Here is a 23,075-nt window from a genome sequence, read left to right as displayed (position 1 = left end):
TGTTTTTGTTCGTATTTATGTTAGCCATCCATTTTTGAAAAAAATATTCGTGAACGCGGAAAAACACAATTGGTGGACAGTAAGGTCTGTCAGGATCCATATAAAAATCTTCATACCCCTTTGTGATAAGAACATACCTACAAAAAATGTTCTTCCAATAAAATAAAAATAAATTAGTCACCCATAATTCTCAAAGTGAGTCCATATCAAACTGTGTATATTTACACAATCCAAAAGATGTTTGGCGAATTTTTCCTTCGTATTTCTAATTCGATTTGTTTTATATTCAACAAAGTGTTCATTGTACAGTCGTACACCCGACGCCTTATTAAATATTTCTCCGAGTCAGAAAGGTCACAGTTATGAGAACAGAAAAAGAAATTCCGCTAAAATATTATTCGAGTGAGACTGTTAAAAATATTACAGGAATGCAGAAATTAACTTAACAGAGACGAAGGGCCTGGAAAGTTTAAAATGAAACTTAAAAACTCGGAGCCCTCCGCTTTGCAACAAATTCTGCTAAACAAAGGAGCAATTTTCTATAATGATTTATTTTCAGTAGAACTATAAAATTATTTGTTTGAGCTAAAACTAAACAATTTCAAATAAAAAATAAAAAACAATTTTCTGGATTTCTATGTTTATTTTTATGCAAAGAGGCGTCAATGGATTTTTTGTGCTAATTACTAACGCATTCAATTTTACAAATTCATCTTAATCCAGTTTCAGGCCACCAAACCTTAGAACTTTTTTAACTGTTGTTATCTTAACCTACATAATCTAAATCTTTGTTAAATGTACTACATTCAAGTCTATGTTAATATTACACATTCTTCTCTGCGTATTGATCCTTATGTTATTCCACGTTGTTTTTCACGATATCACACCAGAGGGCTCCAGAGGGCCTAGACAAGCGGCAAGCGATTATCTTAAACGTCAACGCCACAAAATGTGTGCGATTTGACATTAGTATTCGCTAGCGAAGCGACGACTTATGTCAATTCGCATACATTTTATTAGCGTTTACGATAATCGCTTGCCACTTGTCTACTAGGGCAGCACACCCAGTGTGCCGGCGGCCCGCGCGGGGTCACGAATATGAATAATTTTCCAATCTCGACGCCAACTCTTTGTCTGTCGCTCAGACGACTTATTCACAAACGCCTATTTTCGCGCACACCATTCAATCTCAATACAAATTCGGTTCTCTGATGTTACTATTAAATATTTTATTTTATGTTATTTTAACGATTGCAATAATACGATTTTACATAAAAGGATGCCCTTGTGAGTTGTAATAAAATATAACTTAGCCACATTGTTAACATAGAATTACCAAATTCATATATTTTTTCATACTAGCATTCGACTTTCTGGAGTTTCGTGGGACTAATATTTTACTTTATCACTCATACTGTATGCACTTTTCCGACAGCGTTGCTGTTATTATTAACTAACGTATTTACACTACTCCATTCCAAAAACTATACTAATAGCATTTGAAATCTATGAATATAGGTACTCATAGACAATAGCTATTGAATTATTATCATAGACAAGAGCAATGACTGACACCTTTTTCACAATTCAGCATGAAAAGCATATTCTGTTAGATTCGGAATGCAAATAGTATAAGATAATAGCGAAATAGGCGTATTACACATCCAAATATACATAAAGTAAATGTGCAGGTGGAGTGGAACAGCTGGGGCAGAATTCCCAGTACTCTGACGTGAGCAGATGTGCTTGTACAGTTGAAATATTGATACAGTAAAATATGCTTGTTCTAGTTAGTTGTAACTGGATGTTGCCTGCGGATGTGCCCCTAATAAAATAGAAACCTTGCATTTTACTGCTATGAAATATTACCTTAGATATTGTTCTTTTCCGTAATTAGTTCTTTATTTGGCTTAAAATTCAACAATGTAAGGGTACAAATACCGAATTTGTTTCCTATATTCGTATCATATTCAGTTGTTTCGTGAGCAAAATCTACATATGATATTATTTTAACTTAATTATAGATAAAGTTTATTATCTACATTTCTAATACGTATCTAATTGGATAAATGTTTCAGAACCTGTTCTTAAAATTAAGGGACGCATGACATGAAAATTGTTAGCATTATATTCCATAATGAACTTTGTTAAATAAATAAATTGCAACGGTTGTATTATGTGTAATGGTTGCATTATGTCCATTAACCATTTAGAAATTTGTTGGAACAAAATGAATTGAAATGCAGTACATAATTTTGTGTGTGTGTCTCTAAGCATTAATTGACAGTTATTAATACTATATACACTAATGAGGTGTTAATTTACAAAGCGACCGCGAGTGGAAGGGGAGGAAATAGGGGGAGGGGTAGTTAATGTGCTACAAGTGTTATTGTCGCATTACCACAACAAATACATCTGTAATTAGTGACTCGTGTACCTGCGAACACGATAGATACGTATCAGACAACATTATTATAGTGCGACCAGTTTAAGCTCGACCTTCGTAGCATACTAAATGTATGCTACGAGTATGCTACGAAAGTCACGCTTTATTAAGAGTCCGGGTGCCATCGCAGTTTTCATACAAACGTAATACCAAGATAATTTCCCATACGAGAATATTTGCCATATTTGAGTTATTATTCAGCTTAAGGTAGTAATTACCTAGGTTCCTGTACAAAGATTCACTGCAAAATATTTACATTCCAAAAAATATGAACGATTACAATTTAGTGTGTAAATATTGTAAAAAATATGAACGATTACAATTTACTATTTAGTGTGTAAATATTGTAATCGTTCATATTTTTGGTATGTAAATATTTTGCGAAGAATCTTTGTACAGGAACCTAGGTAATTACTATCTTAAGCTGAATAATTAACTCAAATATGGTAAATACTCTCGTATGGGAAATTATCTTGGTATTACGTTTGTATGAAAACTGCGATGGCACCCGGACTCTTAAATAGTCAGAGTAAAGGATTATGTGTTATGGTCAATTCACGATTTAACGATGTAATGCGATTCCTTTTTTAAAAACTATTCAAAACTGTACATTATTTGTTACACAAGAACAAGAACAAACGCATATTAATTGACAGACTTACTACCAGCCGTGTTGGGCTGCCTTTTAAAATTTATATATGGGAGTAATAGGAATCGATGACTCCAAAAATAATCGATTTCCACTACTTAACAATACCCATACATCTAACTAAAAAAAAAACGCAAACAGGAAAAATACCAGTATCCTGCAATGTTATTCCTCGTCAACAGCGCTTTACCATTACACAAACAGCTCAGCTTTATTAGTAAATACGAAATCCTCACATTCAGGGCTGGGTGACGATCTTACATTAATCCTGTCGATATCATTTCTAAGGGCCGAGGGCTCCATTCTCCGAGCTCTCGAGGGTGGATATCTGGGATCTCGATCAAATTCAAATACACCTCCCTAAAGGCATAATCTATACTAGACAAAGGGATATCAAAACGGTCCCCCGAATAAAAATTTATTGGGTAAACATCCGACGTAACGGACTCTATTATTTATACGGTAATGTAATTTATTATATTATTACTTGAGGACCGGATAGACTTTGTCCTTTACACACGTCAATAAAAAATCAGTATCTATTCATGACATAAGTAAGATTTTACTTATTTTGGCGCAACGGAGTTGAGGTCGTCTAGTGTCATTTGAAATATAAACAGAATATTATACACAGCGTGGGTCTTTTTATAGAAAATGTTTACAAGGAATTCATATCCTTTCCTAGTACATACAAGTTGTTTTCAGCATCCTTGGAAACCTTTATTTAAATAGCTCTCTCATGCAAGAAATTATGAAAGTTTGAATGACGTAGCAGGGTTCTTAGTTTAATTGTTTAGTATAACGACGGAGAGTTAAACTTGACTCAATGAAAAGGCTTTATAATAAATACTACACGCTTTGTACGTAACGTACTCTGAATATAATACGAGCTGCGTGGAAGTTCAGTTACATTCTGTACAAACAATAAGTTTTTCTCCGGAATATTATACTTTTACCTAGAAGTAGTTTTTATTATTCGTAGCATAGAAGCTATGAATTATGTTTATCTTTGTCACTGTATAGAGCATCCGTGGCCTAATGTAACCGTCAGTTCGCACTCCTAGAGGGAGCAGGTTCGAACCCGGGTGGAGGCGTGTACCTATGAGACATTTTCTGATCTCGAGCACATACGAACGCTCGTACGGTGAAGAAAACATCGTGAGGAAACCCACACATAATTGGTCCCAAACGTATTGACTAGTTCTTTCCTCTGGACTAGGCCGACTTTGATGCGAGAATGCCGTTTGCGCTTGGGCAACGATACGGACATTTAAAAATCTTGTCCCAGGCACTATACAGTATTGGAGGAGTAGTTACTTCGCTCTGAAAACACTGTATAAATTATCCACAATGGATATAAAGGCCTTCCTTGCCACAAGGAAAACATTTCAAATTGAATTAAAAAATACATTTAACGGTTTAGCTGTAGAGGATACAAATATAGATAATATTTGGACAACAACAAGAGACACCATCAAAGAAGTTGCACTTAAGACGCTTGGACGCAAGACCAGGAAAAAAATGAAAGCTTGGTGGAACGAAGATTGCGAAAGAATCATTGAAGAAAAAAGGAAATATAAAATTTTGGCAGAACAGAATAGCAAATTTTTAGACAATTTTAAAGTATTAAAATCAGAATCGAGAAGAATAATAAGAAGAGCAAAAAGGAATCACCTAGATAGTAAAGTTAGAAATATAAATACCCTTTGGCGAGCAAACGAATCACGAAAATTCTACCAGGAGCTGAGATCTTTTAGGAGGGGCTACCAACCTAGCTCTCGAATGCTCTTAGATGATAGTGGCAATCTTATAACAGATAACACGGACATCAAAAATGCTTGGAGCGATTACTTTAAACATCTGTTGAATTGTCCTTCACCTCATATTGTACTACCACGTACAACCAGTGATAACCACGCCGAATTGGAACCTCTATCTTTTAGGGAAGTCCGACAAGCAATTATGAAGCTCAAAAATAACAAGGCTCCCGGGATAGACGGCATACCATCTGAAATATGGAAGTATGGGGGAGAGACCATACAACTAAGATTATTTCACATTATAAGTAAGATCTGGCAAGATGAAAAACAACCAGAAGAGTGGAACACAGGCGTTATATGTCCGATTCATAAAAAGGGATGTAAGAAGAGGTGCACAAATTATCGCGGAATAGCTCTTTTGCCAACTGCGTACAAGGTCGTATCATATGTGTTGCTTAAAAGGCTAGAACCTCATGCGGAACGAATCATCAGCGATTATCAGTGTGGATTTCGGCAAAACCGCAGCACAATCGATCAGATCTTCCTTCTGAAACAACTGATGGAAAAACGTTGGGAATACGCCCAAAGCATACACGCGTTATTTGTCGATTTTAAAAAAGCCTATGACAGCATCGACCGTAATTCGTTATACACGATCTTAAGGAACTTCAACATCCCTAAAAAACTAGTTGACATGATAATGGTCGCCACTAAGGAAAGCAAAATGAGAGTGAGGGTTGCTAAAGAGCTTACGGACGAGTTCGTGGTGGTCACAGGACTTAAACAAGGAGATGCGCTGTCACCTGTGCTTTTCAATTTAGTTCTGGAATATGTCCTCAAAGAAGTGATTGCACTAGATTTAGGGCTACAACTGAATGGGAAGCATAGGTTGATAGGGTATGCCGACGACCTGGCATTACTGGGTGAAACTCCAGAGGAAGTGGCCAGCGCGGCCGAAGTCTTAGAAAACGAAGCCCTTAAGGTAGGCCTAAGTATAAACCGCGAGAAAACAGAATACCTCCACATTAAACGCTATAAAAACACGCGCACAAAACGAGAAGACCTGAATGTGAGAGGGATTTCTTATAAAGGGACGGACAAATTTAAATACTTAGGCTGCACCATTACCGACACCAACACGAGACAGGAGGAAATAAACACCCGCATCCAAAACACCTTACGATGCAGCGCGGCACTTCATGGAGTGTTAGTGTCCAATCTCCTAAGTAGAAAAAGTAAGATCGCCATTTACAAGTCTGTAATAAGGCCAATACTTATGTACGGATGCGAGACCTGGACGCTCACACTCGATGAAGAGAATAAATTACTGGTAGCCGAAAGAAAAATCCTCCGCAAGATCTTGGGCCCGGTGAAGACAGGAGACGGAGGAACTAGAATCCGAACCAACGCCGAAGTTGAAGACCTCATGGCTGAGCCCAATATTATTGGCGTAACAAAAGCCCAGCGACTCCGATGGCTCGGTCATGTTGCAAGAATGGGGGAGGATCGTGCCACTAAAATGGCGTTTCTTGGGCGTCCGACTGGACGACGACCTGTCGGCCGTCCACGGTACCGGTGGCTAGATGTCGTGGAGTCGGACCTGCGCGATCTTCAGGTCACAGAGTGGCAAGAAACTGCGCAAGACCGCGACAAGTGGCGCAAACTCGTGTCGGAGGCCAAGATCCACTTTGGGTCGCTGAGCCATCGTAGTAAGTAAGTAAGTAAGTAAGTAAGGATATAAAGGCCTAGTTGTTACTGTATGTGTATGTATCTCCATTTATGTGTAATGACTTGACAGGCGCTTTAAAAATACGTGTGGCACTCGGGATTGCCGCGGTAAAGCTGCTATGCAGTAGCATTTTTTATCAACTTATGCAAATATAATTCGCATACGTCTATTCGCATTTCGCACGCATACAAACACCGTGCCGAAGTCTGCCGAACTGAAACGACGTTAGGCGATGCACGGAATGGCAAAGCCGCCGGTGTAACAGTGGTCGGTGAGGTCAGCAACGCCGCACCGACCAGGTAAAAGTTCAGGTGTTTTACAACCAATATAAAGACAAACATGTTCTTTTTTAACTCTATGTCTAATTCCTTAAATAAAGATTTAAAAAAACTCTATGTCTAGACATAATAAGTAATAAATAAAGCAGTAGGAAATACTCCTTACAGGACTCAGACATATCCTGTATAGTATCAGTTAATAACTCAACTCAATGCAACATGTAATCAAGTGTCGCTCGACCACACTGCGTCTGACAAATTCCATTAGTCGTAGGACGTCTTTGAACTTCCATCAGAATATGCGTTAAGCCCGTACCTGCTATTAGTAAAATACACTCTCCAGTATTGACAATTTCCTTTGAAATTCAACACGCGAAACAATTTGAAGGTATTTGTGTAGAAATGAAGATAGTGCAGTTCAGAAATTTAGGAAGGATAATTTAATAAAAGTTAAACTACCTAGGCATTGTAAATACTGGTAGAATAGCGGGAGGTTCTATTGTACCCGCAACTGGAGCACCATGGGGTTATAGTGGGTAGCTACGCAGGGAGTCTTTCATACCCCGGCCGATATCCCCAATGCTGGGGATGCGTAAAGCATTTCCCCATGTAAAAAAGGCATTGTAAATAAGTTCGCTGCATAGATTTGATTAGATAATATACATTTTCCGATTTTATTAGCAACTAGCTGTTGCCCGCGACTTCGTCCGCGTGGACTTCAGTTTATAGCGCGCGATGTCAACAAAATTGGTGTCAAAAGCTTTTATGAAAAAACCCTGGTACCCCTTAAATCAAAACAGCTGTGCAGTGTGCACATAATATTTCATTTTTTTAAATTAAACTTTATACCTATTTTATGCCAAATTTTAAAGCTTATTTAGCCCCCCAGTAACACAACTTTACCCATAAACTATTTATCATTAATAGGTTTAAGGTTACGACACTGCATAGATAAAGTACTGAGTTATTTAATAACGTAAAAAAACAAACAATTTATAATATTTATAATTTTATTTTTATTATTTTTAAAACGCATTTATAATATTAGTATGGTACAATTGTAACGAAAAAATGAAAGTATCAAAAATCGTTTAAGACTTCACTGTTGTCACTTTATTTTCCCACTTTTTGCCATTAGATTCTGGTAGACATAGATGACTACTATATTTATCATATTTAACTACATCACACTACATTAAAAAAAAAAACTTTTATTATAAACAAAAAAATATTTTACATGCATAACAAATCCTACCTGCATTTAACACACGCACTGATACAACTCAAAAATAACCAAACATTGTGTTCATACACGGCGCTCCTGAGTAAACAGAGAAGGGCAAATACATGTAACACTAAAATGAAATCGAATATCACATTGTTGTTTCATTTATTACTGGTAAATCCACGCTACTCTTTGGTGTTACTCTATCGGTACGTATTGCAGTAAAAGCTCTTTTTTATCTATCCGAAATGTTTTTATGTGCACAAATACTTGTATGTTCTATCGAAACTACCAGTGTCATGTAGAGTTGAAAAAGATGATCTGTTTTTGGAATATACGTGGGAGAGCCATGCTTCGGCACGAATGGGCCGGCTCGACCGGAGAAATACCACGTTCTCACAGAAAATCGGCGTGAAACAGCGCTTGCGCTGTGTTTCGCCGAGTGAGTGAGTTTACCGGAGGCCCAATCCCCTGCCCCATTCCCTTCCCTACCCTCCCCTATTACCCTATTCCCTCTTAAAAGGCCGGCAACGCACTTGCAGCTCTTCTGATGCTGCGAGTGTCCATGGGCGACGGAAGTTGCTTTCCATCAGGTGACGCGTTTGCTCGTTTGCCCCCTTATTTCATAAAAAAAAAACAAATGTACGTTCATCAAACATATCCTCAGCTACTTTTATTTATTATACTCCCAAAAAATAACCTTCCATCTTAGGAAGATAGAAAGCAGAAATTAATAACGTAACAATACGCACAAAAAATGTGTCCACCGAACGTTACAAATGTATGGTGGGGTAGCGATATGTTATAGCGTGCTGCTCAGCGGGGGATACATTACGGCGCAGACATCCGTCCGCCAGAGATGGGGATTGGGGACACAAATATAGTGGTCACGCTCAACGGAACCCTAATGATGGCTTTTAAGAAGTGATTATTTATATCTATTCAACTTAATATTATGTAACATCGATTGTGGGATAGATAACCTAATTCATAATAATCGGATGATTTATGCGTGGTTTGAGGGGGTTTATGACCTATATGTACTGCTTATTTGTAACAAAATATTCAAAATGTAATTAAATTTCATAATGTAATTTAACATACAATAATTATTACATAAATATAATTCATATATTATTATAATATAAGGTATTATTGTATTACTCCATTTTGAGATTGCCCCATATTATGGGTCATCAGTTATTACATCGGGCTCAGGTAATATTGCCGGTCCACACAGCACAAACACTCCCCACCTAATACATATTGCTCGTTCATATTATATTGCCTCTCGTCACAGACCAACGTTTTGTGATCAGTCTTATATTTATTGGAAGAGGCTTACTCTGGTAGTGCTTTTCATATTTATAGCTCTAATTCGGTGATGTCTATAACGAAAGCCTTCATATTATATGCCACGTGTACGGGGTAAGATACAACTTTTTTTTACCAAGGAGACTATTTGAATTCATCTGCATCAAATAATGTAGCTGCCTTGAGTGATAAATAAAATCGCACATATTCCCACAAAGTAACAAAAAAATACGTGTGGCACTCAGTGACTGCCACGGCAAAGCCATTGCATAGCATCTAGTCTACACACACGTCTAGTCGCAGGCACACAAACACCTTGCCGAAGTCTGTCGAACTGAAACGACGTTAGATGATGTACGGCTTTTAACGTCGCACCGCTGTGCCGTTCGGAGTGGGTGGCTATTAGTTTTATTTTCGTAACAACTCTTAATTTGGTTGCCACGCTCAAAACCCGCGATAAAACTATGCAATAACTTAAAAAGCAAAAAATCTGGAAAAGATTATGTATGTCAGACTACGCCCGTAGACTGATCTACTGAATGTTAACTGAGTTATTCTCAGAGACAAAAATGCCTTGAGCCGAAATCTTGCATGTCACGACTTTAAAGGTGACCCATTTAATGCGATCGTTCCATTTCTGTATAACGTTCTATACGCTCTCGCTATTTATCATAGATGAGTTATGTAGCCCAATTACTATTATTAATTATTATTATATTACATAAAAAACTAAAAAAATAACGTGATACTAATTCGAGCATTAAGTTTAATAGTCGTTGGTGAAATTGGGTCTTAACCTTTTATCGTTTTTAAGAATGTGTCTTTGTTCGTAGATTGCACGTCGTCGATGTCGAGCATGAGCGGCGTGACGACAGTGTCGGTGTCACTGGCCGGGCTGGACCCTCGCCCGCTCACCGTCAAGAAGGTCCGCCCCAAGCCCGCCTCGCCCAACCGCCAGGGGCCGCAGCAGTGCCAAGTAAGTACACATACAGTAGATAGTAGGTATCATTCGTAATATAGTCTTGTAGGCCATACGGCGCACAATTCTGCATCGGAGTCCACATACAGTCGATATAAGATAGCACTAATAATATATCGTAGCGAACCACATATGACACAGCTGACAGCGCACAATTCTGCATCGCGCTATCGAAGTTTTCTGGTGGGCTTCGACCTGACTGAGCATACAACCTCTCTTCAGAACATATTCATTTGGGATCACCACTCACATCCCTTAAGTCTATTCGAGTTCAGTTTTAAGTGAAATCTCCATTTCCTAATAATAAATAATACACTAATTTAACTCCAATTTTGGAAGCCTTAATTGAAACAGAAGTCTCCCTTAAAAATTTACAATTTAGTGTGTAGAACGTAGAAGCAAAATAAAGAAATACAGACAGACTAAGTCATATCACTAAACCACCGACTTAGTAAAAAAGGTAAACGAATGACCGAACTTTATTCTATTTGAAATAGCCTTGGCCAACGCTACACAATATCTTCAAAGACTTTGATCACAGTATTGGACTGACAACCAAAAACTTTCGGGCAATAAGAAAACAAGATGTGCCTCGGTCGGCATTTCTTTGATGGCAATTATCTAAAATGTATTACAGTATCAAATGTATTTTATATGTAAAAATACATTATATAATATATAATAAATAATTATATAAATAGTTACTAGAAAGTTATGGTCAATAATGGTAACCTGGTCGATTTTGTTCATGCCTTTATGGAGACCACCGAGTCATTGGAATGAATCAAGTAAAATATTGCATGGCTCACAATAAATATGGATTACACAAAAAAAAATATTATTTTAATTTACTAACGAAAGAAGTAATCTAGCTACTAATTTTATCATAAGTAAAATAATTATAAAAAGGCTTATAATATATTTAAAAATTATAACTTTAAATATATAAATATGTTGTATGTTGATTCACCATTTCTTTTTCGGTGATAGCTAGTAAGTTGAAACATACACAGATGATTTAATTTTACTGATATTTACTAAAATAAAATAAAAAAATTGCGATGCAAGCTTTTTTCTAAAGAGATCTTGATTCACGTTGATTGACTCTAGCTTAAGGGGGCGACCTACCCTAAAAGTGTCGATTTTATAATTCATTTTTATACTTGAAAATAAGCCCCGAATTGTTTCATTTTCTAAAATTAGAAACTACATTATATTTCCGAGTATTCGATCTAAGCAAAAACACGAAATCTTAAAATTTTCTCGATAGAAAAAAATCACAAAGATGCATCTAATTTTCACGAATTTTTCATTTATTACCGTAACCGTGCATTGAACTAAACTAATATTTTAACACATTGTATAAAATTCTATCATTGAGAGATCGACCTAGCGGATTTTAAAAATGTTGTATATTTATCGAGTTATTGAAAAAAAACTAATTTGGCGATGAATCCGCGTCGTTCTTTTTCACCTGGCATATGAAAGACGGGCGTGAGTGTGAAGAGAGAAGGACGATGTTTGATTTTTGGGGTTAGTCGCCCTCTTAACTGGTTTTGATCTATACTCGCTATTTCGTATCTAAACTTCTGAAATCTTAGCTCAAGAAGTCGATTGTATAACTTATCCGTGCATTTCGTAAAATGTGTTCCAAGGTAAGCAATTTGGGTGAGATGAGTCGGCGGTAAAACCGGCGAGTCACCGCGTGGAATAAGATCAGATTAAAAAGCAGAGTAGCTGGCCGGGGGACTGGAAAAGTTTACGTTATGAATAAGTTATATCTTGTAATTTGTATAACATGATTTATTTTCTTCAGATACAAGTAATGGTACCAAGCTCGGTACCACTGTACCATACCATGCCATGGTACTATGGTACCACATTAGCAATAATATCAATACACAACACAATAACAGTCCAACTCTTCTTAATTCTTGAACTCCTTTTCTTTAGGAATAAGTCAGTCAAAAATAAACTGTGCTTTTATAGAAATATACTATGGGATCTTATTTCTGAAATCAGGTTATTAAAATCTATGAGGACTATAGAATTTACTGAAAAGACTGCGTTATTATATATTCATTACTTAGCACCAATATCATAGCTACAGTAGGTATTCAAAATATTGATTTAGGGAAAGTTGCAAAATGATTTTCACTTCTTACTTTTTTAATTTGGTTCAAACATAAACATTATAACTTTGCCATTTTGTTAGCCTTCAACTTTGGTCTTTGCATACTCCCGACGATGATTGTTTATCAAAAGAGGAAATTATACGTCCTCATGTCCAAACGCCAGGGCGGAAGCGCGGCGCCGCCCGCCCAGCGTGACAGACGACCGCCCAAACTTGAAAAATGGCGGACGCAACCGAACGGAAATTGGGTCTCTTTCATATTTAAAGGTTTTCAGTTTAGATGTCTGTATGAGTAATGAGACCAACTTGAGATGTTTTGGAGGCGTGATGGATTGACTTTTCCGAATATTCGTTTTAAAGCTTCAAGTAAAAGCTACCATATATTTTATATTTTATACGGGAATAGAATAAACTAATAAAGTAAATAAAAAACTTGAGAGGTGTCAAGGGACATCCGAATGGAACGAAGTTATTTCTTATATTCAAAAACCTGTATGACATAATTATTATACACTCAAAAAATACTAAAAAAACTCCATCTATTGACGCCCAGGAATACTGGCAACACGTCGCTGTTTATTCTCAAAAAACGCCATCCAGTTGACGCACAGGAATACTATCAACACCCCCTGCCCCTACCATGCAGGTACTAATAAAAAAGTGTCGAGATCAAATATCGTTCTGTCTAGCCTACTTACGCCGAACGCGCGATAAGGAATTTCGTACCAATAATTTTACAACATGACACATGTTTTGTGAAAATGTACAAATGAGATCTTTGTAGTAATTTAAACAAACCTCTGACTGATTTCGATATAGATCGAGAAAGATAAACAACAGACAAATGTTTACCTACGCATTTCATTTTAATAATGCAATACGCTTGTTTATACTAAATTGATTTATTATAAAAAATCAAATTCGTAGGAATTAGCTAAGTAAATAAATAAATAAAAAGTTTATTATGCCAACATTGAATGTTACACCTTGGGGATATATTATAATCGTATATCGATTGAAAGTTACCAATATTAGTGAGTACGCACTGACCTGTATTTCGAATGCGGTTAAATGTAGGCCCATTTACAAAGGTATAAGCCTGAATACAAAGTTTTGACCCTTTCAAATGTGATATCGATTTCCACCGAGTTCGCTGAGTCCGAACTTTTCATAACATAGTTGAGTATTTGCTACGTTTGGCTATTGGTATTTTGAATTAAAAAAGATCGTGTTTCGGTTAAAATCACTTAGGTTATTTTAACCGAAACACGAACACGAACTTTTAAAAGTTCAATTATAAATTTTTTTCTGTTACCTTTCTATGCTTGATTGAAGGCTCCATTATGATCAAATTTGGTATCAAGCAAACTTTTCCGTTTTAAACATAAGAAAAGGCTTTTACCATGGTACAAGTATCTCGGGCAAAATGTTTATTGCGCAACTACGAACAAGCATACTTCTAGTTCTGAATAAAACTATTTTGTGACCCTGTTATTATTAATACTCATCATCATCGTCATGGGTAATTCTCTGACGATGACAACAAAACAGAACATATTACGCGTAAAAATACTGTCGAGAACGGACGCAGCGTGATATCGCTCCCCCTCCCTCATTTTTCCTTCAGGGTGAGAGGGAGTACCAGGTCCGATTCCGGGGTGGGGAAATTGAAATCTATATTACTTTTTGACGTAAGTAGCATGCAATTATGGAGTATATTTTGTTTATTGCGAAGGGGTCGAAGTAAAATATCCATACCAATATTATAAATGCGAAAGTCTGTCTGTCTGTCTGTTACCTCTTCACGCCCAAACGGCTAAACCGATTTTGGGATGGGGGATGGTACTGAGGTACTTTGAATCCTGGGAAAGAACAAAGGATACTTTTTATCCCAAAAAAATGTACGGTTCCCGTGCGATAAACCAATTTTGGCGCAACGTAGTTTCGGCCTTCCGAAGCGAAAAGTCTCGGAATTTTGCTCACAATTTTTTGTAATTGGGATTGCTTATTAAATAATAACATAATTATGGCATTTTCACTGCTATCTCACTTCTGAGTCAAACTTAAGAAAAACACACTCAAATATTTTAACTAAAGTTAATTATAGGTTAGTTAAATAACAATTAAAAATAGAGTTTTCGTAATGCAGTCTTGTTCTTCAGATAATTTAGAATAAGACTGCATTCATAAATCAACACCAAATTTTTTTGTGGATTGATGCACAAATGCTTAACAGCGATTAATTAGGAAGTAAGTCGGAGCAAATGTGTTAAGTCAAGGCAAAGATATTTTATCTTAGGGATATTCTACGTCGTCCGTGAATTTCATGAGACGTTTTTGAACATCTCCCATGTTCAAAAACGTCTCATGAAATTCACGGACGACGTAGAAATTATATTTATTCGTCAGTAATCGGATCTGGCGAGTTTTAATGCTACTAATTGGGGGGCTAATGACCCCACCAATTACGTCGATGTCGTCCCTCGTCTCAACCCCATCCGCCTGATCATTCATTAATCACACAATTACCAACATCCCAACTGATATTGCTGGAAGGTTCTTTAAGTTTCTGTAGATTTTATGTTGAATTTAATAATTATATATATTATATAATTATATAATAATTATTTTCCGTAGATTGGTACTCAATAAAATAAGTGACATTGAGATCGTAATCCATAACACGATATTTATCGAGTGTGTAGAACGATGTAATGCGTAATTTTTCACCGCAACTTGTGTTTACTAGATAAATAAATAGTTACATTATCAATATCACGATAAATATTGATCATGTATATGCTACATGGTGCGTACATGCATAGTGCATACATCAGTGGAGTGGATAATGGTCGTAATTCAATTTCAAATGTCACATTTTTAGGAGGTATCAAAAAGTTTCTGACAGCTCCCTATTTGACGTTTGATATTCAATAAGAATAACGTTACAATCAAGATCACGATGAGAACTCATGCGCACGCCTATTGATCATTTACGCATATGTTTTAACATAAAATAAATTATAGGCAAAAAACTTTTTGAAAAAAAGCTTTTATTTAAATACTTTAAAAAGAAGAAAATAAATTTCCCCTTAAAAATTCTAACTATATAGTTATAACCTCAATATATTATACAATTTGCATGATAATAAAAGCTTGTCGCGTGATTTGTTAATAATAAACTAGTAAGTGCCAATTTAACTGAGTAAACTGATATTATATTTTTAATTTTATGAAAGTGATTAAATATTGACAGATTGTTCAATCACGCGACAAGCCTTTATTATCATGCAAATTGTATAATATATTGAGGTTATAACTTATTAGTTAGAATTTTTAAGGGGAAATTTATTTTCTTCTTTTTAAAGTATTTAAATAAAAGCTTTTTTTCAAAAAGTTTTTTGCCTATAATTTATTTTTTGTTTTTTAGTTAAATCTCTGACTAGATTTCTTAGGTCTTCTTTTTTTTATTAAGTCTTTAAGAAATGGTATTTAATTTTACGACTAAAAAATTAAATATCACTTAACAAAAATGACCGGATTCGACCAGGTATTTTCTACAGGCATTTTCGACATTTTCGACACGACACGACACGACACGACACGACACGACACGACACGACACGACACGACACGACACGACTCGACCCGCCGCGGCCTGGCCCGGCCCGGCCCGGCCCGACCCGACCCGACCCAACCCGACCCGACCCGACACGACACGACACGACACGACACGACACGGCACGACAGGACACGACATGACATGACTTTTCAATTTACTCTCAATAAGCCTTTTTGTTTGATACCCATATTGCAGAAGTGCTTTAAAAATAACTATATCCCCCTATCTTAGATGAGCCGCCATATTGGATGTAGAATGACATTACATTCGTTTCCGAGTTACTCTCAATGAGCCCTTTCATTTGATACCCATATTGCAGAAGTGCATTAAAAATAACTATACCTCTATCTTGGATGAGCCGCCATATTGGATGTCGTATGATATTACATTCGTTTTCGAGTTACTCTCAACAAGCCCTTTCATTTATTATCCATATTGTAGAACTGCATAGAAAACAACTATTTCGCCATCTTGGATGGTCGGCCATATTGGATTTAGAGTGATGTCACATACAATATCATGTATTGTCATCCAAACTAAACGTGCCTGCAAAATTTCAGCTCGATCGGTTAAATATATCTACTCCAAAATTGAGTGCCAAGATTTCATCCGAACATACATACTTACATACATACAGAGCAAGTTAAATAAAAGCTTTTAAAAACTTAAAGTAATAAGAACTAATACTTTAAGTTTTTTTAGTGTAAGTAATGTATAACAATAGTTTATCGACTTCCAAAAAAAGACTCCTTTTTTATTATAACGTTGACATTAATTTGTTTGCGATGTAGTGATTCACCATAACTACATGTAAAACAGTAATAACTCCGCACCCCGTGAACTTGGCTCGTTGCCAGGCACCCTGCCCCATATACCCATACACCCCATACGCCATTCACAAGCCATTACCATTCATACGATGGTAACCAATATAGCGGCCATCCTATTAGCGTAATTAATGATATCGTCTATCGGTACAACCCGAAAAAGATGGAAAGCTTAATAAGCTTTGTATGTTTCAAACAAAATATATTTAATGTTTGAAATGATGTTACACAAAGAATTGTTGGACCAATTACAGCTTACTATTGACAAAGATTCCTCTCAATCCGGCATGCGATTGATTATACCTGGGTGTCGTAAAATTTACTCACGCACTCATCTCTTTGTATTGCCGTCACTTTCCCTGTTTTAATTAAATACTTTCGATGTCCCAGTACTGAAGCACACTGTTCGAGTAGAAATTTAGTCAATATAAAGTAAAAGTACTATAAAAAAATTCGCGCCAACGAAAATGTATTTTCCAGAACACAAATTCGCTCACACTTTCGATAAATCCGAAAATGCTTTAACATAAAAAATAAATACATCATTTCATTTTAAATCTGAGCAATTAATTTCTTTTAAGCGGACGTTACTTACAATTTGAACTTTCCCTCGGTGTATTAGAGTCGGTTTTACGGTGTATCAGTTAAGTGGGGAAAATATGAAGGTTTAAGTGGGTCGGCCATAACGGCCTGAACCGCCCAATACCGCCTAGCCGCGTCGGCAGCGCGCCAAGCAGGTAATCCACAGAAGACACTCCCAACTTACTGCCACTTAATGGTCTTATGTCAATTATCCGCCTCCGATTTCAGGAATTTCATCCTCACCTTAATAGGTAAGATTGGCCAGTCACTCTATCCTAATTTATTATTTTCGTTTGTTTTAATTGCGTCCGAAAATTTTAACTACAGTATATTTTGAAACATTTCAGCGTCAATACAAAACATGCGTTTTTATTAACTCTGAAATACTGTGAGACTTAAGCCGTAAAAAATAAGAAACGTACAAGTTTTCTCAAATAAAAAGGTAACAAACGTTGCACGTGTGGACTAGAACAACAGAGTATAAGGATGTAGAGTTTTGTAAGTGTTTTGTCGCTAAGCTTCGGCAATAGAGTTTATCCGTGTACGTAGGACGAACGCACGTGCGTCACACTAAACCACGTACCGTTAAAAATTCTTCTTCCACGGGATGTGAAAACAACTTCAAGGTATATGTGGAAGATACAGGACGAGTGTCCGAATTTTTATAAAGGACAAATAATGTTTTTGACAGTTTTTTTAATGTGTAGTCGGAACGAAAAGTGCGCAAAGTATTTAGACGTATACGTCTACTGTATACAGTATACCAACACTCAAGGTACACTTTGTAGTGCAAGTTTATAAATGTAGTAAGTAAGTATAGCTACGTAATTTTCTCGGATTTTGTCAAACCCGGCCCATAGATTACGACTTTATTGACTTGACACAAAAGTCAAAACGACCAAATTACAAGCTCTGAGATAAGTCAATTTTTCTGATGGTTCATCAAGTATACAACTATACATTTACGTAATGATATTATTTTGTCCATATTCTAAAAAACTCCAATGTACAGGGAGTTGGATTTATCTCTCATAATATTTCCCCAATTGTGCGTGCGACCGTAAAGGTCATTTATTGCGCGACAGGAAGCGTCCCGCGCTCCACGCTTAGTTAAACAACGAAATTTCACCTCCATTCTACAAAAACAATTATATTTTCCTCAGATTCGTCCATTAACGCAATTCTCATATTTCCTAATATTGTTTTCCGCTCTAGCTTTTATAATAGTCGTGTTGCGAGAGTTTCAGATGTTTTAGGAAAAGGAAGATGATGAAAATTTCAATCACATCATTGAGATATCTTTCAGAATTTCATACGCTAAGCGGGCCCCTAGACCTAGACCTAGATCAAGTTTGTTGTGCAATATCACCTATTGTTTAATATTATTGTCCGTCTAGGGTTGATGTTGTACGCGCCCGCCTTCAATATTATTGTCAAATAAATTGTTCAATAATATTGTTCAATGATATTGCACAATAAATTTGATCATCTAGGGGCCCACTTATGAAATCAAAATGCATTGAATAACGCCTAAATAATTCATGATTCACAAAAGTACAATTTTATCGCCTACAGATTTTGCTGTAACAGATACTAGAATAAACGTTCAATTAATACACAAAACACAGCTTTTTTATTAAACAAATTCGAATTCACCTCTGTAATAACAACGAAAAAAAAATTGAAAATGTCGTGAAACAATTTCTTTTGTTATCTGGAAGACAAATATCTATAAAATGACGAGACAATAGGCCGACGAAGGTCGGGCGCGATCAAAGGAACAAAAACAGGACACGACGAGGCTCGTCGAGGCTCAGCGCGTCTCGTCTGGGCTCGTCGTGGCTCGACAGGACTCGACGTGCCTCGAGGCGGGGTGCCAGACTGAAATAACCGACGAATTAAGTGCCATTGTACCAGGCCGCCTTTTTACGGCTTTATTCAAAATTGTGTGTCTGCTTAATATATGCGAGGATTTTGAGGTTTTGTTAAATATATTATATACGTAAAGAACTGATGAACACAAAAATGCGATTGTCGTAAAGACTCTTTTGAATAATATTTCGATAAGTACCTACTGGCTGAAGAGTAAATCAAATATAATAATAATAATAGCTCCCACACCGGTTTCGGTGACGGTGGCCGGTTTCATTGAAACCAGGCCAGCTACGCAGGAGTAATGTTATAGTGCCCAAGTGTGTGCGCAGTACACAAGAGCACTCTCTATTCCTTTACTCTCATAACCCAGTGGGACGGAAGACCTACACGACCGGCGAGGGGTCAGGCGCAGGACTGACTTTTTACATGCCCATCCGACGCCATCATTCAAATATGATTGTATTTTAGGCCGCGGCTTTTTAATGTAAAATGCTTTTTAATTTAGTTTTAACTGTTGCTATACATCTTTAAACAAAAGAAAAAACGTCCCTGAAAAATAACACATTAATTGGGTACACTCACACTACACTTCATAGGTAATAATAAAATTGGGTACCAACTACAACCTTGTTGCTAGATTGGTGTGTCAAGCAAACTATAACTTTACAAATTAATTTGATTATTTGGAAACTAATAAAGACAAAAATGGGTCACGAAATGTAAAATCACAAATAATTTGACGCTCGTCCACCGAAGAGCTCGGAATTACGTTAAATTAAATTTAAATCATCACCTTTGATGTTTTCCTGATTTAATAACCAAAAATTCCGTATTGCGACGAAAATAAAGGGTCGTTTTGTTTTGATTATTGCAAACTACGACGATTGTTCGCTGCAGAATTCACTGGCACATTCTATATTTATACAAACTAAACCGTTTGGACATATTCAGCTAATACAGAACTGAATATGCAAAATTTTATTTATTCACGTAATATTAAAAAATATTCGCTGGAATTTTTTGTCGCAGATTTTTTTGATAAATATTATGTTATCTTAAATTATGGTTAAATTGAGATTGACACTGTATAAATACTTTTTCTAGGACCGTTTAGGGAACAAATTAATATACATATGTTATGTACGGTATCCAAAACGTTTATTAAGTACCTAAGTACTTTTTAAGAAATAGGTTTTGATCCAAAACTGGGAAGTTTATATCAGAATATATTATTATTATGTTTATTGAACACTGCTAACTTACTTTGTATGACCTAAGATAAGGTACAAGAGTAGAGGTACTAAACAATACTCATTTCAATATGTCTCGTACGTAACCATTGGGGAATGGCGATATGTGATATCATATAATATGTAAAAACACGAACAAGATTATCGCCACAGAGCGATGGTCGGTTGCGCAATCGAACAATATTCAAGTTACAAGATTAATATGTTTACTTCACTCGCTGGCGGCCTGCCAGCCGAGCTCACTGTTATCACACAGACCGGGGGTCATGATAACTGCCTGTTAAAAGTGCTTCTTATGTAATACATCTAAAGGGGAACACACAGAACACGGATAGTTCCATTTATTATTAGACACCCTTGTTATGTTAAAGATTTAAAGAGAATGATTATGGTATATTAATGGGTTTAAATGAAAATCAGACTCCCGGATGGTGAAATTCATTGTAACGCTGCCAAGGCCCGTTAGGCAAAGTTTGTCTAGTTTTTTGGTTACTACGAAAATAATGATCGATAACCAAAAGCTAAATTGCTTGCTATAATATATCAAATATTAGAAGTGCATATTATAAAGATACTCCTTTAATTTCTATTTAAATTCAAATCTCTCTTATGGGTATAACATAGATGACAAAGCTAGTAACCACGGGAGCAGTTCCCATCGTGTGTACCGAAGGACAGTCGTCATCGCTAACAGCCAGCACGGCAGATCAAACGGACCAATTAGCGCTCGCTATGGCAACACCGATCGATACCCGCTTTAAGTGACGGATTATATTACGATCCGATCGACCGCCCCCGTCCTCGCAAAATAAACCCTAGCCCCACGTGATAGGACCCAAAATACAACACACGGCCCCATAATTATCTGTCAAACACAGTGACATTAGTTAATTTGCTATTTCATTAATAATCTCATTATAAAAATTGCTAAATGAGTTTCGTTAATGAATTTAAATTGCTGGTGCGCTTTGATGTAGATTTTTGGTGCATGGGTGAAATGCTCTGACTGTTTTTAAGAAATAAGTCTTTAATATTCGATTCAAATAGATTTTGCTCTATTGAGAAACATAACATAATAGTATTATATTAATCCGCTAATTCCAAATTAAATTGCTAGGTCGCCATAGGTCGCCACCATACAATTTATTCAAAAAAATCTTTTGTATTAAAATACATAATATTGTTTATAAATTAATAATATAAAATAGTAAATAATATTCCCCTCTCTGTCTATCGCGAGGCACAAATACCTCACCTGTTTCCTTTTCATTTCTGCCAGCACTCGCGGCTTTTTTGCCATATTTCGCAAAATTAGCATACACTTGACACGTATTAGACTCATCTTCGCCGCATGTGAACGTGGTGTTACGATGACTATGCTTGATTTGATTAAACTCCATCCCATTGTGCGGAGTAATATATGAGACAGCTGCGCGAGATACGCTCGCATTAATCACCCTAATTTTAATCAACTTGTAGTGTCGTTATCATTTGTTTGATGTTTTAAATTAATTAACGTCGTTTTAAGAACCGACGCTTAAGAAAGTAAGTCGCATATTTAAGATAACATAATTTCCTTTCCATGTAACAAACACGTGTTCAAAATGATTTTTTTATTTCAGTTTTTCAGTTAAAAAAAAAACAATATTCAAAATTATAAATTGCATAAAAATCTTTTAATTGTAGTTCAATATGAAGTATCTCACAATATTAATACGCGAACGAAAAACTTTGTAACCCTTTTTACGAAAAATGGGGATACGTAGGTGCATGAAATTTTGCACAGTTATAGTTTATATGGTGAAGGAGTGCATCGAACTAATATGATTTTGAAATTATGCTTTTATCATATTTTTTTTAACAAATAAAATATTACACACACTACAACACACCTACATGAGAAATGACAGATTTTTGAATGACAAGCCTATACATACGAATTATACTCTTTTATTTATGGTTGAAGTCTGTTGACAACTAGTTGACAAATTGAAAATGGATTATAGTTTTTTTTTTATTATTGAATCTAAGATACTATTAGACAATGCTTACACGGCCAGTCTGAGATCAGCTTAGTCCCAGAGACAAGAGTTGAAAAAAAATTTGAAAAAGTCAATATTTTTTACAAAATATAGGTAGTAGTCCTAAATATGTCTTTGAAACTAAGGTCGAATTTCTACCATTGGGCGATCTCTAGTAATATGAAATTTTACACGTGTGCATAATTTTTCATATTTTTAAATTAAATACTCGCAATATCTATTGAATATTTTAAATTGTTTGTAAACTGTATTTTATAATTTAAAATCAAATTTTTAAAAAAAATAACTAAAATATTCAAACTCCAATTTGCTGAAAAGTTTTAATTAATTAAGTTTGAAATTGCAAAAAACGTAAACATAATC

At 36.0% G+C, this 23,075-nt stretch overlaps 1 protein-coding gene across 4 annotated transcripts in view; it reads left to right on the top strand.

Moving 5' to 3' along the window:
- LOC121726239 (flocculation protein FLO11) overlaps positions 1-23,075 on the top strand; it is a 257,477-nt gene that overhangs the window by 201,166 nt on the left and 33,236 nt on the right. For all 4 annotated transcript variants that reach the window (XM_042113496.1, XM_042113497.1, XM_042113495.1 and 1 more), the window contains one exon: positions 10,235-10,377. In XM_042113496.1, the coding sequence (XP_041969430.1) occupies positions 10,235-10,377 (143 nt within the window). The remainder of the gene's footprint in view (positions 1-10,234; positions 10,378-23,075) is intronic.

This window comes from Aricia agestis, chromosome 4 (assembly GCF_905147365.1).
Source record: "Aricia agestis chromosome 4, ilAriAges1.1, whole genome shotgun sequence".
In the NCBI taxonomy this organism is placed as follows: Eukaryota; Metazoa; Arthropoda; class Insecta; order Lepidoptera; family Lycaenidae; genus Aricia; species Aricia agestis.
Note: the sequence above shows the minus strand (reverse complement) of the source record. Positions and strands in the feature narration are given on the sequence as shown.